The following is a 16,573-nucleotide window of genomic DNA, read 5'->3' as shown; positions in this document are numbered from 1 at the left end:
GTATGAAAAAGAAGCTTAAAAATATTATATGAACATAGGAACGTAGTTGGTTTGTTAAAAAGTTATAACAAAAATACGAAATAACAAGAGATTGGTTTTTCGTCTGTACGGTTTTTTAATGAAATCTGAAACCAGACTTTCTACCTGTATTGTTATTTACGAGTGCAGAAACAGTCTGATTTCTAGCAAGCGTGATCCAATCACGACGCGTATAAATTGATCGTTTTATCAAAGCAAATTAACTGCTCAAAACCGTTGTAAATATCCACCACGAATCAATTATTCTATTTGTTGTACCTTTTCTACCTTTATTCCATTTCGTTCATTAACGCGAATACACCAATTTATATCTCCAAACGAATGACGTCTCTCGAAAACAGTATTTTCGAAATTGTGCTAATTACAAATCCGCTAACAATTATCCTAATAACGAAATATGCAAAAATGGAGAGGATATTTTGCAACTGGGTAAAGTTCCAACGAAGATATTGTTCTGTGGTGTAATCTTTATCATAAAAATACTTGATCGATACTTCATTTTTAATCGGCGAAAATTTCATGAAAATTAATTTCTACGTACGAAGACAGGCGAAAGATCATTTTGAAAATTCCGCGACGACAATTCCTGATGAAACTCCGAAATACCGAGGTTTTAAGAGGCGCAGGCAAATTAGTTTTTAAATGGAAAGCTACGGTAGAAAACGAGGGAACATTAGCGATCGAGTTCATAATTCTTTCCAATATTTTCACGTTAAACTTTTAATAAGAAAAACGTCAGGACTTGCGAAACGACTCGCAAACAATGCAGATTTAAATTACTTTCAAAGAAATAGTCGCGAATACACGCAAAATGCAACGAAACGTTTCGTAAACCAGTAACTCTGATGATCACCACCGCGATGTAATACCGAACAAATTAAATTCTACCTGCCCTCTCGTCTTAGCCTAACCAAATACTCGACACGTTTCTCCCCCGCGATCGGAATACGCCATACACAAAGATAGAGCACGCGAGTCGTATGTTACCGTGTAAATGGCTGCTGCGACATGCAAGTAGAAAGAAAAGGCTGCGTAGAGGTGCCTTGTGTCCTTATTTAATCAGGCACGCACACTGACGTTGCTCGTTGACTGCGGATTTTTATGCAAATCCGTATTTTCGAGAACATAATTAAAAATGGTACAGACGCAACAGAGAAATTGCTTTACCCACCAAGTACGTAGTGTCGTGGATACATGAAAATCCGCAATCTGCTAGTTATCAGACAAGGACACGAGAGACAGAGACCTCCGCGCTCTTTTCCTATCGCTGTGCCGCTTTTTCATCTCGCTGGCGCGCACTCCATCTCGATATCTCTACGGAATACACACTGTTGTTTCGCGGAAATAAAACGAGCGCCGCCTGTAATCTAAAATCTAACGCGTGTAATTTAAAATGCGTAGGTGGATATCGTCGGGCTTGTAGACGGGGCGGGTTCGGCGAAGACAGGAAGAAGAAAAGACCGGAAGGCTGGATCACCTCCGTGGAATGTCTTCAGGCGCCAAGCGGCTGGTGCAGTCGCTTCGCGGCCGCAGCGGGGGTGGCAGGGGCAGCGGCGGTGGCCGCGGGGATGGCGGCGGAGGGGAAGGCAGCGGCGGCGGTGGCGGCGGAGCGAGCACCAGCGCGACCAGATTGTGCCATTACGATAGCGGTCACGAGCTCGACGAGATCTCGGTGGTTGGTGCCGCCATCAGGGGCAGCGAGGGCCTTCCCACCCCCACGACCCCCTGTCATTGCGGCGGCCTCAAGTATGGCAGCGGGCAAACGCTTTACAGCATCGCCGGTTTGGTGCCCCCTGCGCCCGCTGCACCTGCGCATGGAGCCCAGTCAGGTAAGTAGTATCGCTAGTATCCTATCGTTGCTGTGGCTCGTACAGACACGTTCGGTGATTTAGTAAATTGTCCTGTATGAACGTTAACATTTAATCGAGTGGTTTAGTAAAATGTTCAGTAATTTAGTCGAGTAGTGAGCGATTTAGTAATCCACTAATCACATCTGTAACTCGACTGTGTACTAATTCCTCACACTTTCGACGTAGATACTAAACCATCCTACGTATAAGTGACACTGGTAGTTACTCGACTAAATTATCGCACGCGTCTGTACTTCTGCGAGCCTTTATTTGGTTGTTTCAGCGTATTGCAGTTTACCAGTTAAACGGAGAATTGGCCATTGTCTTGAAAATATCTATTTTGCTTGTTCGTAGCTCGTCCATATTTTGACGTGTCGTACCATCCATCTTAGCTGAAGTTAATCTGTTTGGTTTTATTAAACTTTTATATCATACTATGCAGTTGATGCTAGAGAAACGGCAGGTTTAGATAAAAGCTGCACTAGAACAAAATACTTGCCCGATACTTATTCCACGTAACACGTGTACAAATCTCAGGTGTATTTTGCTATTCCCAAGCTTTATTCCTACGTGTATATCGAATAATTTGAATTTTCTTTTAGAATGGTAATAAATGCGCGTAACTTGCTTTTCCAGCTCTTAAAACAAAAGAGACTGTGGAAAGAGCGGACAGACGGTCCTTTCCAATTTTTATCCAGACCGGGATTTCCATAAGCAAGTGGATCATATCGTATCAAATTCTTTTGACAGTGTTGTGCTTCACAAGGAACGCTCGCGTTACAGGATGTTTTAAATCGCTTTTCTTGTTCTGTAGGATATAATCGTACCTTCGTATATCAAATTTATCCGACGGTCCTCGAAATATTTTCAAACCGATTCTCGCCTAGTTGTATGTAATTTACAGTCGATGACAAGTTATTATATATCATTGATGATATATCGAATTAGTTGCTTCTTATACAGCTTCTTCGCTCGTGCAGCAGTCGTTCTCAGGAAACACATACAAAGTTGTATATCGTATGAACTTCTCGCTATGCTACTTCCTTCGTCACGTGTTTTATGCGACCAGTTCCCACGTTAATCTTTCATCGAGTAAACACGATTCCTAAGTACTTCGATTCCGTTCTTGAATCGACTGAAAGAAAAATTGAAGATCGTGTCAGTAGTTCCGATAACGTAAAATTTTTCTCCAACAAATATTTGTTCTCGTTCTATTTAATTTTTAATCGAACGTACATTTGTAATTTTAAAACACAGTGTTTCGATGGCGTATTTAAATTTCTCTCGGTAGCAATTAGCTTCTCAATTACCTGTTCAAATTTCACCGACTCGTGATACAGTTTTAAGTCTGGAATTTCTCCGCGGAACTGTATTTTATTTCGTCATAATTTTTCCTTTCGCATTTCCGAGTACCAATATTTAATAGACTTGTTCGTAGAACGACTAATGTATCGATTAATCGTAATTACTCGTTAACATCTATAACGTTTGTGCATATCCTCACTTTTAACTTTCTCCAAGACTTTGGTAAATGGTATTGGATTTTATCAGATAAATACGACGAACGTGAATGAAAGGCGCAGGATATGCAAATATGTAAAATAAATATTTACCGGCCTAAAGTCTTCTATAAATAAAATCAATCTCGTTACATCTTGATATCATGTAAAAATATACATTCGCATAAATATCTTCGCCGTTTATGAGCAAACTCTTAAATTACACACTTACAAATTTCTCCTTAATCTCGATAAGTTTGTTTCACTCGCAACCGTATTAATAAACTTGCCATTAATGTGGTTTGTGATAATATTGTATCAGTCAGTGTAAACAAAATTTGATAATTCTCAATGTAATTTCCGCTGCAATATCTGATTTTATCGTACGTGTCAGCCACTCCACGTATGGCAATAATATCGATGTATACAAACGGTATAGAATAACAGAGGGGTCCATCGCTGTTAATAAATTGTGCATTAACGCTGTGAAAAGACATTTTGATAACGTAACATTGTACACGTATTTAACTTTAATTAACTATTTAATGGGTCGAAAGTTTGATTAACTGCTTTAACGGTACCTGATTATCTACGCTTTCGTATTCTTTAACTTCGCTCTTAACTCACACTCTTAAACTATCGGGGGAAAAAATGAAGTTACGGTAAAGTTCAAAGCATCTCGGTCGAACGAGACTCGAATAACCAAGACACTCCGCTATACAAGGGGAAAAGCTAAACGATAGCGAGGAAACGTAGAATATTTGCATTTGTGAAACGGTTGTCACTCTTCCGTAACAAACAGTATTCTAAAATCGTGCAGCTATAGCTACGAGAAAGAACGAATTTGCTCCATTGCTCGCTAACAGTTAAATTTTCAAATACCTGGTCCCTTTGAACGCATATCCAAGCTTGTGAAATAGATATATCCGCTTCTCGCTAAAAGGCAGTTCGCGATTCGCAAATTACTGGTCCGTAAGTTTCCAGAAATTTTTCTGCCTCTGCGTTTCCATAGAGAAACTTTCTTGTTGAACAATTCCCGTGAAAAAAGGTATGCGCCATCGTACGGTTGCACGTGCATGTCGCACATGCTCGTGACTTTCTCTGTACCGCGTTACGTGTAACGGTATAAAAGGTAGGGGTTTATTTCGATTCCCTGTCCCGTAGATTTCCATTTTTTCTGACGAATAATTCATGCAGCAGAGCCATCCTTGCCAACGATACTCTCAGTTCTTTTAATCCCCGACAAGTGCTTTATTGCGATCTTCTACACTGGATACGAATAGTATTTCTTAATTTTATTATTATTATTTATCGCTGTACATTACTTCAGTCGTTTAATTATTCCTTTTACGATACATGCTCGTTAATTAGGTATATTAGGTGTACTAGTTTCATATCATTCGGTAATACGTACGTACATAGTGTCGTGCTCAGTGCAGGAATAATTTGCGGGACAATTATGTAATTTAAGTAATTAATTGAACATACGATACATCGTTTCTTTATGTTACGACATTCTGCACGGAAAATATTGGGTCAACGGAAACATTTGCCTCTCCCTATTATGCAAAGAAATTTTATTTGTTCGTAACGATAAACCATAGTACCGGTAACTAATTCATTCAAAAAATTCACTAAAAAAACCGAGGTAAAAGTTAACGATACCTGGAAATATATACTCGTCTCTCCGATAAAACGAAACGTTCTTTAAGGAATATATTGGAAGGGGTAAACATCGTGAAATTCTCATTTAGAAAGGTTCACGACCGAAATTGGAAACTTTTGAAGCGCCTCTTTCGGGCGGATCTCGACCACTTCTATTACATCTCCGTTACAAAGGATGGCTAAAGTATGCAAGTGGGAAGTAGATGTGTTCAGTTAGGACGTGTCCGTCGGTCGAAGAATCTCGAGGAACGTGGCGATAACACTTCCGCAGAGTTCGCTGCCGTACTTGTGAGACTTTTAAAGGCTGACACTTTGAAGAGTGAGCAAGAAAGTTCGTACAGGTACCTAAGTGTTCTGTCGGAAGACACTCTGTACGAAGACATCCTCGGTGCAGTGGATGTGCATGTTGGAGAGAGAAACTCGATTTCCGAACAGATAGCTTCATTTAAGATATAAGTACCTTATCTAAGTTTTCGAGAAATCTATTTTTATCCGCACGTAACGACAGTCTTCTATTTGCGCGGATATTAATTTAATAAGATCGTGTACCAATTTGATGAAACTGTATGTTGTATATTATATTTACATCCGTCTCATAATTTATTTGTACGTTCTAACGCACGTCAGGTGCATAAACATCCGCGTTTTACGTAAAAGGTTTCGGTAATTTTTCACGTCGCTGTGTTTCAGTTTTCCTTGCAAAAGCCTTCACTCGTCGAAACGTTTAACTGTGACGCTTAGTTCCTAATAAGCTTAAAACAGGACGCGCAAGAAGAGTCAGCATTTTGGCGAGGAAGTTTGAGCTAACGGCACCTAGCGTCCTATGAGCACACAGAAGTCCTGACTTTGCTAAGTATCCTGGATCCCTGTACGCCTGGACACACTCAGGCGAAAGCTGTCTTGGCTGGCTAAAACGTTTTCGTGCACGAGCCTGGAAGAACTCTGACCAAGTTTTCGGATTAAGCTTAGAAAGCACAAGGAAAACTCGGCGCATTGTGCCACTAGAAGCGAATCTCCGTTACGTAGTCAGATAACCATAGTGTCTAGTCTTACCAAAAGTGGTATTTCCTTCTTTTCCATCTCTTCCATACTCTAATTTAGTATCTTTAGTTGAGACGTTAGCTGTAGGATCGCTTCAAACGTCACAGAGACATATCCACTCACGTATCTCACCTCTCGCTTCCCTTAATTTATTCTCCATCTTTCCCTGCCAATCGACTACTCTCCCCTCGTTGCTTCCACGCAATACTCCATCCGTAGTACAATTTTCATTTTCTACCGTTATTTCTCCTTAATTTTTCCCTCGTAACTGTTCTCTGACTCGTGCTTTAACGTACGCCTGCCACTGTTACGTAACGCTCACCTGCGTACACAATCCTCCGACCAATACCTGTTAAGACTCACTAAATTGCCACATCTTGTTCTAGCAATTATCTTGTCACTTTCCTCTCCCTTGCTTGCCTCGAGCCTCGTATTCCACCAAACTGCCCTCGCCCTTCGCTCTCATAGTCTCTTCTTCCCAGTAAAATATCGAAGAGGTGTAATTCTTTCTACCAACGTCCTGCTAATATCCATTCCTTTCCATAAACTCGGATCTATCTTCACGGATACTCCATTTTTTCCTCCTTTATTGCGCCTTATTATTCCTCTTTTGTGCGCAGCCTTTTGTCTTTTAATATTAAAAGGAAGAAAAACGTCGAATGCGTAGCTGGCAAAGATCTCTATAGGAGATTTAATTTTTACGGCAGCAGCGCCTGCTTATGTCCAGGCATTTAGCGCGAGACCAGTGCATTCATGAGCAGCTATCAGCGAAGGAAGCTGCAGTTTGCGTTGCTGAGTGTGCACGTATACATAATAAAAGCGCGGTAATGCCCCTGGCGAGGGTCTCGCTAACACGTGCGATAAGAGGACGGCACTTTTCTCCGCAATTCGCCGCTAGATGCTATCCGCCAATTATTCGACTTGATTTATCCGCTATCGCGATATTCTACGCCAGCGGTTTCACGCTGAACGCGGTACATCACCAGGCACCGTAGCCGCGGGTACATAAGGAGTTTTTGGCTCGTCGAAGGCTATCTTGTTTGTTCGGTTGTACGCTAGCGGGATAGGTATTTCTCCTGCCGTCGTTTAGTTTTTACGGACACACCGCAGGATCTTTGCTGCCGCGTTCGAACGTAGCGGCCGGAATTTTTTTGTAGACAGAAGATTGCGAAGGTTGGTAATAACCATCATCATCGTTAGAGAACGGTAACGACTGGAAAGTACCGAATGTACTTTTAACGAATACCAAACGTACACCTTATTGTGTAGGAGTAAGAAGTAGAACTGACACGATAAAATTATTTGGCAACAGAGGAAGACGGAGCGAATGGATTATCATAGCATTCATTATATCAATATCAATCGATCGAAGCATTAAAATCCTCCCAATTATTCACTCGCAAGATTCTCTCTTCTTTTTTAACCATCTGACAATTTACAGTTCGACCGATGCACAAACGTTAGGTAAATTTTTTATATACTCTCCCATTGGATAGTGTTTGAATTCAGGCAAGCTAGTCTGTTTTTAAGACGTTGAATCGCTAGCATGCGTGTCGCGTAACTTGCTCGAGATACTTGTTCCAAACGGGCTACAGTACATAACTCGTATGCATAATTAATAATTTGCACGTTTGGATACTTCCTAAAGGACGAAACTCGTTTGGCAAATGTCCTATATCGAATAAATGAATTAGGATACAGCAATAAAGCTATCGCGTAACTTGAAATGTTCAGGTTTCACAATTCACGTTCTTAACGGCTTACCCGCTGAATTATAAAGCATATTTGTCTTATTATTTATGCAACGGATCGCGTACATAGCTTGGGCACAGGTTGACGTTGACGTAATTGATAAATCATCGATGAATCCACTCCCGGACGTTGCTCGGCAATGCGCAAGTATCCTGTCCATCTTAATAGCCTACGAGACTGCCAGGATGGTAATTAGGCCGCTAGGGAATTAGGTCTAAGAACCAGCAGACATTGCGACCCTTGATTGCGCGTCGCATCGGGAATTCATTAGATACGTGTCAATTGTTATTAACATTTTAACATACTGCCACTGCTACTGTCATGGGAATGGTAATCTGCTGGAATCGAATTTATTTCAGCCCGATGGCTCAGGAGGAAATTGGACTTGCGTCCAAGACTGCACGTGGCAATCAAAGATGTATAAAAGGCGATTTCTATCCATTTTACGTCTTTCTAAACAGTTACCTTCACAAAAATATGCATTTGTACAAGCATCCATCTATGGATATTTTTACGGCCTTAGGATACTCGCGTACATTAAATCTCGCGTGCATTTGTTTCGAACCACTCTGTCCCTCACAGCGGCAGAATTTTGAAGAATTTGGAAATTGCTCGCTCGAGGGGTTGCAAGAGAACTTGGTAGAGCCAGGCGTCATTGTTTCTTAATTACCAACAACAAGTCGAATAAGTTCGTTGTGTAAACGCGGTTGAATGGAAGCGTGACGTTTGGCCGTGCTGGCAAAACCCGGACGTGAAATTTTAAGGGAGTAATTAAACGAAGGTACGCTTGCAGGCATTGCTGCAAAGTTGCCAAATAATTTGCAAATTCGCGCGTTAGCACTCTCGCCGGCGGCCAAAATGGAAAACCGTAGCAAACTTGCCGCCATTTCTGTTCCACCGACTATGCTCACCGGTGTGTCCCTGTACTGTTCCTCTTACTGTTGTTACTCGAAACGAATTACGTATTTTTCTTCAACATCGATATCTTTCAATCTCGCCAAGTTTGCGATACGAAATGAACTGGCTATCGATTGACGTTTCTCGAAAAATGTTTGACATAGAATTTATCGTATTCGATGGGCCTGATCATTTTTTGATATTATACCGAAAAAACCATTAGTTTAGCAGATATTTTAACTTTTATCCGTGGAATTTGCCCTTGTCTAACGTTTCAACTAACGGCTGTCGAAGAAAAGCGCTGCCTTTTTTATTGGAGGAGAATGAAAGTTGATAAAGAATCTTCAATTTTCAATAAATTTTCAATTAATACGAAGTTGGTTAGAAGAGCGTTAAAGAGCCGCGAAATATCGTGGCAACCGCACGTCTATTATCCTCTCATAATACTAAATACGCAAGATTAATTTTGCGCGCAGTAGCGTAGATTAACGTAATCTATTCACCAAGTTTATACGTGCAATTTACATACTGATACAACCGATTCTGCAAGTGAGTAATTAGATAGATTGCTTACGATGTTTATGCACCGCAAAAGTAATTTACATGTAATATAATTACGAAGATAACAGCGGGTAACGTTGTTAACAATTTGCTACGAGCTGCGCAGCTCTAGCGGCACCATACGCAATTGGTGGCAATGGTTAATGAGACGCATAATCGCAAGAATTATCAAATTTTCTTTCTTCGCTCGTCTTAAAGTTGTATTTTTCTCTGTCACACGTACATCTTGCAAGTTATCGATATATCGCGAATATTCGTGAAAATTCCTATTTTCACGAATATAATTTAAAAAGGACGGAATAGAATAAAAAGGGACTTAAAACAGCACGAAGAACCGCATGGAATGTGTCTCTTGTGGGTCTTGTATACTTTCACAAGTCTCGAAAGGCTAGGGTTTAGAGCGTAGTCGATATTTGACAAACATTTTCGATGATTGATCCAGACGATATCATTGACATAAAATATTAGAGAAGATCTACGAGATTCGAGATATCAGAAATGCATTTACGCGAATGACTCGCAGGATCTACAAGACTTTCAAGACTTTCGAAAGTTTCAGGCTATCGAGTCTTACAAAAGACTTTCAGCAGTTTCGGGGCATCGAGTTTGCAAAACATTGGAGACTTTCAGTTTAAGGTGGCAAGTCTTGCGAGACTTTCGAGACTTTTCGGATTTCCAAAACCTTCAGGTGTTCATCGCGTTCCAAGTGATCGAAATTCCGACAATTTCGAGAAGCGTGGAATCGTTCCGAAACTGAGAATCGAATGCGTCCAACACTGTTCGTAGTTCTCAAATGGCTCGTCTTCTTCAACATTTACGCCTGGAACAAGGAGATACGGCGCGAAATGTGCAGGCAAACGATACGAGTCAGATAGCGTGTAATGGACGCTCAGGCTGCTAATGATCTTGTCACCGAATCATCCAGGCCCCCGTTGCTATTAACGATACACGAAGAGATGAGAAATCGTGGACGTTAATGCGATTTCGCGACAGACGCGCATTAATTCTGCACAACAGCTACGCGCGTCCACGTCCACGTCCGCGTCTGTGCTCGATCGAAGCGATCCGCGGACGCAAACCGGACCAATTGAAATCGACAATCGGATAATCTGGCCTCGTTCATTCTCCATCCGTTTCTTGATGATTTTTTCGCGCGTTCGTTGCGCGCCCTGGATTTGCTATTCGGTCAATTCCAGTTGCGCTTGTTTCGATCGATTCCGAATTGAATCAGCGTGGCCCGCGTCGAATAGAGTGGAATCTACAGACGAAAATGAAATTGCGATTGTTTGCGATTTATCCATCCCATATTCTAATATGTCGTCGTAGTACCGTTAACGCTCTTTTCATAAATAGTTACTAAAAATACTATCAGCTGATTATTAATTGTTTGACAAAGTGCGACAAGCGATTTGAAAATATCGAGATAAAGTTTCTGAAAGTCTCCGAACACCCGCCACCCGCAAGAACATTATTACTGCCATATTCTCTATTATATCTCGTATATATCGTACGATGTTCGCAAATAAAATTTTCCCGTATCTGCGAAAAGAAGAGAGATATCGAAGCTGATGAAAATTATTGCCCCTGTACACGTTATTGTACTGCGTATAAATTTATCCGGCTGCGTGCGTATCTATAAAACACTTTTAATGGGATTGATAAAACATAATCGTATATCAGGAAAATTGTAAGCAATCACCTTGATATTCTGCGATATTCCATTTCCCGTGTAATCCGAAAGTGACATTTATCCATACAAATTCCATCGTCATTGAACTCGAAATTTGACAGTATTTCTGCATGCATAAGCGACGTCCATTAGTCTTGCCTCTCGTCATGCATGTATTTGATTAAACTTTTATTCATTTATCCAGCGAACATTTCCGCTAAATTCCACGTTGCTTTTTATTATCGAGATGTTGTCTCGTGTGTATCAACGAATCGATTAATCGTTCGACCTGTTCGGACATTCATTAGCTCGCCTAACTTGAAAATATGATTTTCGGAAGAATGTACTGTACAGAGCGAACCAGTGTAAAGTGTTAACAATCTGTTTTCAACGAAACTGTCGTGGATATCGACTTGAAATTTGCACGCGTTAAATAGTTCAAAGTGGCTGACGATTCAGAGTACAGAAAGTTGTGGCGATGAGTTTCCTAAGCGCGTAAAGGCTGCAATTCCCCGATTTCTTTTTCATGTAAACGCATCAGGTTGTCCCGAAACGTACCGACAACAAAATTCCTGCAGACGTGGATCCATCAGCGCTTTTTTTAATCCTTCTTTTCCTATATTCTTTCGACGTTGGCGGTTCGGTCAAAATACTACGACAGGAATAATAAAGACAGATCGGAGCACTCGAAACGGGTCGGCCTTCGTTTTTTGATTTTTTTATTAAGTGCGTCTCTACTCGCACAAACGAACACTTAACGCGTCTAGTTTTACTCGTGTCCGGCGATTCCGATCCAATCAAACTCGAGCGAAATTCGACGAAATGAAATATTAGTTGGCGTTCCTACTCGATAACAACCGACACACACGGAAAATTTTAACTAGACAGAAATTGGAATCGGACGCGAACCAACTGCACCAACGACGCGTATTTCGACGTGTGGACGCTTGTTTCTTGCGCGTATAAAAAACAAAAAAAAAAAAAATGTTGACGACGAGCGAAATAGAATAAAAAGATACCATTGCACCACGCTACTCTTCGCCGTACGAATTTGCATAAATATCCGCGCTGTTCGCGTTATAAAGGACCTCTGGTTGGCAATTTTCGAAAGGACGAGCCGCTCATTCTCTCTCCATTTCCCTTCTTCTATAGTCTGGTCGTTCTAAAATAGCTTTCTCGCCGCGGCTGCTATTGATATCACGCTAGTGTCATGTTAGATAGAAGGAGATCAATACTTTCGTACTCCGAACGCCTTCAGGAGTTGAAGGCGACCGTGAAGATTCCTTTGTAATAACCGCACAGCCTTTAACGAACGGCGATGTGCGTTATCATCAAGCTCTACTTCCTCCGCTTTCCTCATGCAGGACTGATTGACTTCCTATAGGATCGACGCTGTTTGCAATTGAGGCAATTGAGGCAATTAGAGGCGACGCGACCTAACCGCTGTCAGATATTGTTCCATCTGACTCATCCGTTACGACACGAACGTTGGTATCGCAGCGAGAAATTTCTAATCGAAGGAAATTAATGGCCCGCTGTATCCGAAATATCCGCGAAATTTACGCTCGCGGATATTTCGTTTCGTCCGACTCTTCTTCCCTTCTTATCTACCTCTTCTCTTGGTTCGTTCGCTACTACGATGCCGACTAATTGTCAATTGTCAAACTGAGGAAAATTGTAGTAATTGAGATTGACCGACTGTCTTATTTGTCTTCTTATCTTGTAGTTTCTATAGATCTTTTTAACAAAGCTGCCACTTTTATGGGCAGAAAATCTTGACAAAGTTTGGCTGCTAAAGCCTGAACCATTCATCCTTCTCGCGGAGAACACGATCGAGAGGTTACATTTTACTGGAATTCTCACTGTGACAACTGGCTCGAACGCTAAATCGCTTGGTTCCGTGGCGGTGTAGTCGCTGGTTACATTGACGTTTTTCGTCTCACCTTCGTCATGCGGCTGGCCCGTAACTTTAGCGGCGAAAATAAAACCACGACGCGATCCATTCGCTTGTCGATTGCACTCTGGTACGACAAGTACCACGAACAAAACCGCTAGATTCTTCATAAATTGTACTGGCTTCGCGCCACGTGGTAGTCGATAAAATCCGCCCTACATGAATTTAGTGTGTTGCCTTGATTTGTTCGGTTTCGTACATGGAAAGCCGCGCATTATATCGGCTCGCCGCTATCGTATCTCGCATCCAAAACGATCAATGTGCTACGTTTTCACAGAAGGGAACTGTCCCTAACAAAGTTATCCATTTATCGTGTTGACGTGTTCCTCTTAACGTAAGATCTCCGTTTCTGTCGCTTCTCTGGCCGAAATCGTGCACCAGCCAGTTAGCCGTGTCCGACAACTATACTCGTCATCGCTTGTCTCTTGCCGCACGTTTTAAGTACGCTACAGTTTCTCGATGCAACAGCGAGGTGGCAAAAGACGGCGATTATGAAACGTGCGAGATCGGCTTGAGCCGTTCGCCACGAGGAATCTCGTGGTAACTGGCGCGGGGCCAATGTTCTTTCGTGGTTCGGTCACGTTCGAATTTGAAATCGTTAGAAAGCGAACCGCGCAGATTCATAAATCTATTTGCTATCCCCGTTGAAAGAGCCGGAGACGGAGCCGCCAGTGTTTTAACGTGGTTTCGACACGACGGTTTCTCTTCGTTAATTTCGCTAGCGCAAACAATCGTCGATGAAGAATACAGTTGCCGCTGTAGCTACATCGTCTGTGAGATTTCACGGTGCCTAGGTTGGCACTGTCGAGTTGTCAACGAGTTATTCACTCGCTCCGTCAGCATGATTTTCGTCCGCTTGCCTGACTCGCTGTTTACTATTGCTCCATTTGTATCGTAACGTAGTCGTTTCAAGCATAGCCGGCATTGTCGCGACAACGTTTCCTCTCAACCGGAATTTAGACCGCGTGCCGTCACTCCGTCCTTTTAAATCGCTGTTACGCAAATTTTTATCCGCCCCGAGCTCCGACGCAAAAGTAGAATTAAAGATATATAACGTTAAACAAGCCAGGAAAATTCTCACTCGATGTTGTAGAACTACGCAAACTCCAACGTACCGGAAATAGGCGAAGGTTATGGACGATTTTATCGTCTTGTTACACCAAATTCGGCGGAGTCTTGAGCATCGTTAAACAGAGCTGTGTTAAAGAATAGAATAGCGAGAGTCGTCGAAACAGACGATGAATTTGAATGAACAGCGTTGCTATTTTCAGCGATGCCAAAAGCGCGATAAAAATCGTAATCGGAGAGAAATTATACAGCGTTTTTTTTTTTTATTGTCAAGTGGCTTTTTTCATTGGTTCACTCGTCGATACGCGACGCCCTCGTGGATTTCAATCAGACTGTTTTTGATCATTTCGTTGGAAACGAAGTTTGATCTTGCGTGGTATTTTAATTTTTTCAAGGTCATTGAGATTCGATCGTTTCTAATATTTCTCGCGCCACAGCAAGCTGATTAAAAACAGATCTCGTCAAAGTCCAGGAGCGCGCCGCGCATCGACAAATTCACCTTTTCGTTCGGATTTAAGAAAAATCAGTCGAGTTTAATACCGCGATATCGCATGGACGTTTCGTTGTTTTATTTTGTCACGTTCTTAATACCACGAACTTAGGACCGCGATGTCTGATACATCGTCGCGATTTTATTTCGGCGACAGAGACCACTGTTGTGAGCTTTTCAGACAGCTCGGCCGCGTACTTCTTGCCTTCCGGTAACAGATGTAGCATCTCGAACTTACAAGAATATCAAACACCGGGTGACAAAGTTGCGCGAGTTAATTCTCCCGGAATGGAGCGCAAGCAACGGCCCTCGATTGTATATTATTCCCGCTGCCTGATACGGCCCTGATTTATGCAGGTCGTACACGAAATTGGGGAAATGGTCCGTGTCACGCGTACGCTCACAGTTGGCCAAGAAAGTCTAGGATAGGAAAGATTAAACTTTGGTGTTACGTAAGTGGCAAGAACCACAGGCATTTCTGAAGTTGCCGCATATGAATCGTGTAACTTTGAAACTGGAAATTTCGCGTCTTAGGAATTGCTCGACCCGGCTAATTTTCCAACAGATCCCCGACGAAATCGCAGGTGCTGTAAAATCAGCGCGCAACTCGAACCAACAACGCGGTCGAGAGGCGCGCTTGCCACGAGGCGCATAAAGCTCCATTCACACCGCGGCGATCGCGGTACGTCGAATCAGGGAACAGTCAGCAGATTTTCGCTCGACCCGACTCGACTCGACCGATGACTCGTCAACGGAGAGCGGTCGTTCTCGTTGGACTACGCCAGTGGGAATCGAGCTTTACGATCGCCCACGTACCGATCCACGTACCGGTGGCAAACGCGAACGATTCGAGTCCAGGAAGCTGCCGAGCGAATATGTAAATCGCGTTCTCCGCAACTACACACCGACGGAGGGACGTTTTACAAGGATTTCGGGTGCAGTTTGGAGCTCGGATAGCGTCCCGACGAGACACAGCTCGTTCTTCGATAAAGAGGCACGCGTTCAGCCGCCACAAAAGCCCGAGTTAATAGCCCGCGTTTCACGAGCTTTATTTGGCTTACGCTTTCAATGGACCAGCCGTATTGTCGCCGATCAGCCCTGAAAGCTACCTCGCGCGGTTAATCAATCCGTTAAAGCGAAATGTTCTTCGTAAACGAGGAAGAGTTTGATACGCGGAACACTCGGATGGATTACGCGTTATAACTGCAGATGGATAATGACAATTGTCGGAGTCGAAGTTACAGGTACAATTAGTAGCATTCGTGGGATAGATATGACAGATCTTAGGATAATGGTTCGCAGACGAGCGCTTTATAATTGCCGACTGACCTACTTTGCCTAATTTTCGCGTTGATCGCGCGGCGATTCTCATTCGCGATCGTAAGACACGTTCATCTGCAGATTGTTTCAGACCACGACTCGTGCACTTTACGTAGAAAATATGCCGCGACTTTACCTTCTTTTGAAAAGCCTTTGAAATTCGAAAGCAGATTCGATAATCGGCTGGAGATTGTTCTACGAGCGGGCAAGGAAATGGAAAGCGTAGGATAAAAGTCAATAATTTTTGGCCCCCTGTGGGCTGGATATATTGAAACTCCAGGGCAAATGTTTACTCGGTTATTTCGATTAAAGCTCATCATAGAACTGGAAAAAGGAGAACGAAAGACTCAGGTCGTTTAGTCCAACTTTAAGAAAGTAATTCTGGCTTAAAGCGTGTGCCGATATTAACCTGCCACGCTGCATATTTCCTGCTGTTCTTCTAAAGATCGTTGAATGGAAGTCGCGTCGTTCCATTGGCCAACGCGATAGCCGTCGATTCTCAGAGATTTGTAAGGATATCGGGTGAAATCTCGTTCGACCGGCTGGTCGGATCAAACGAGACGCGGGCATTGTGGATTAAGTTCTCGGAAACTAAAGAGTTTTTGATCCGCTTGATCCGCGGCATCACGAGAAGACCGGCGCGGAACGAAGCGCCGCTTCGTAAAGAAAACGGGAAAGTTGTGTAATCCAGTTGCACTTGCCGTGAGATGTTGCGAGCAGCTCGACAAAAGAGCTTCTTTGGAAATTGTTGGAACAGGCATCCAACAA

General features: G+C 42.6%; 1 protein-coding gene across 13 annotated transcripts in view; it reads left to right on the top strand.

Annotated features, from left to right (window-relative positions):
• LOC117211814 (cyclic nucleotide-gated cation channel alpha-3-like) overlaps positions 1-16,573 on the top strand; it is a 225,740-nt gene that overhangs the window by 46,859 nt on the left and 162,308 nt on the right. For 11 of the 13 annotated variants that reach the window (XR_004488351.1, XR_004488344.1, XR_004488343.1 and 8 more), the window contains one exon: positions 1,441-1,868. Coding sequence is in view for 2 of the 13 variants with exons in the window: in XM_033456039.1 (XP_033311930.1) it covers positions 1,526-1,868 (343 nt within the window). In the remaining 11 variants the exon portion in view is untranslated. Of the gene's footprint in view, positions 1-1,440; positions 1,869-16,573 lie in introns of those variants that run through there. The other 2 variants (XR_004488350.1, XM_033456038.1) reach the window with 1 other exon arrangement.

The sequence above is a fragment of the Bombus bifarius genome, unplaced genomic scaffold, assembly GCF_011952205.1.
Source record: "Bombus bifarius isolate JDL3187 unplaced genomic scaffold, Bbif_JDL3187 scf7180000008244, whole genome shotgun sequence".
NCBI classification, from domain to species: Eukaryota; Metazoa; Arthropoda; class Insecta; order Hymenoptera; family Apidae; genus Bombus; species Bombus bifarius.
Note: the sequence above shows the minus strand (reverse complement) of the source record. Positions and strands in the feature narration are given on the sequence as shown.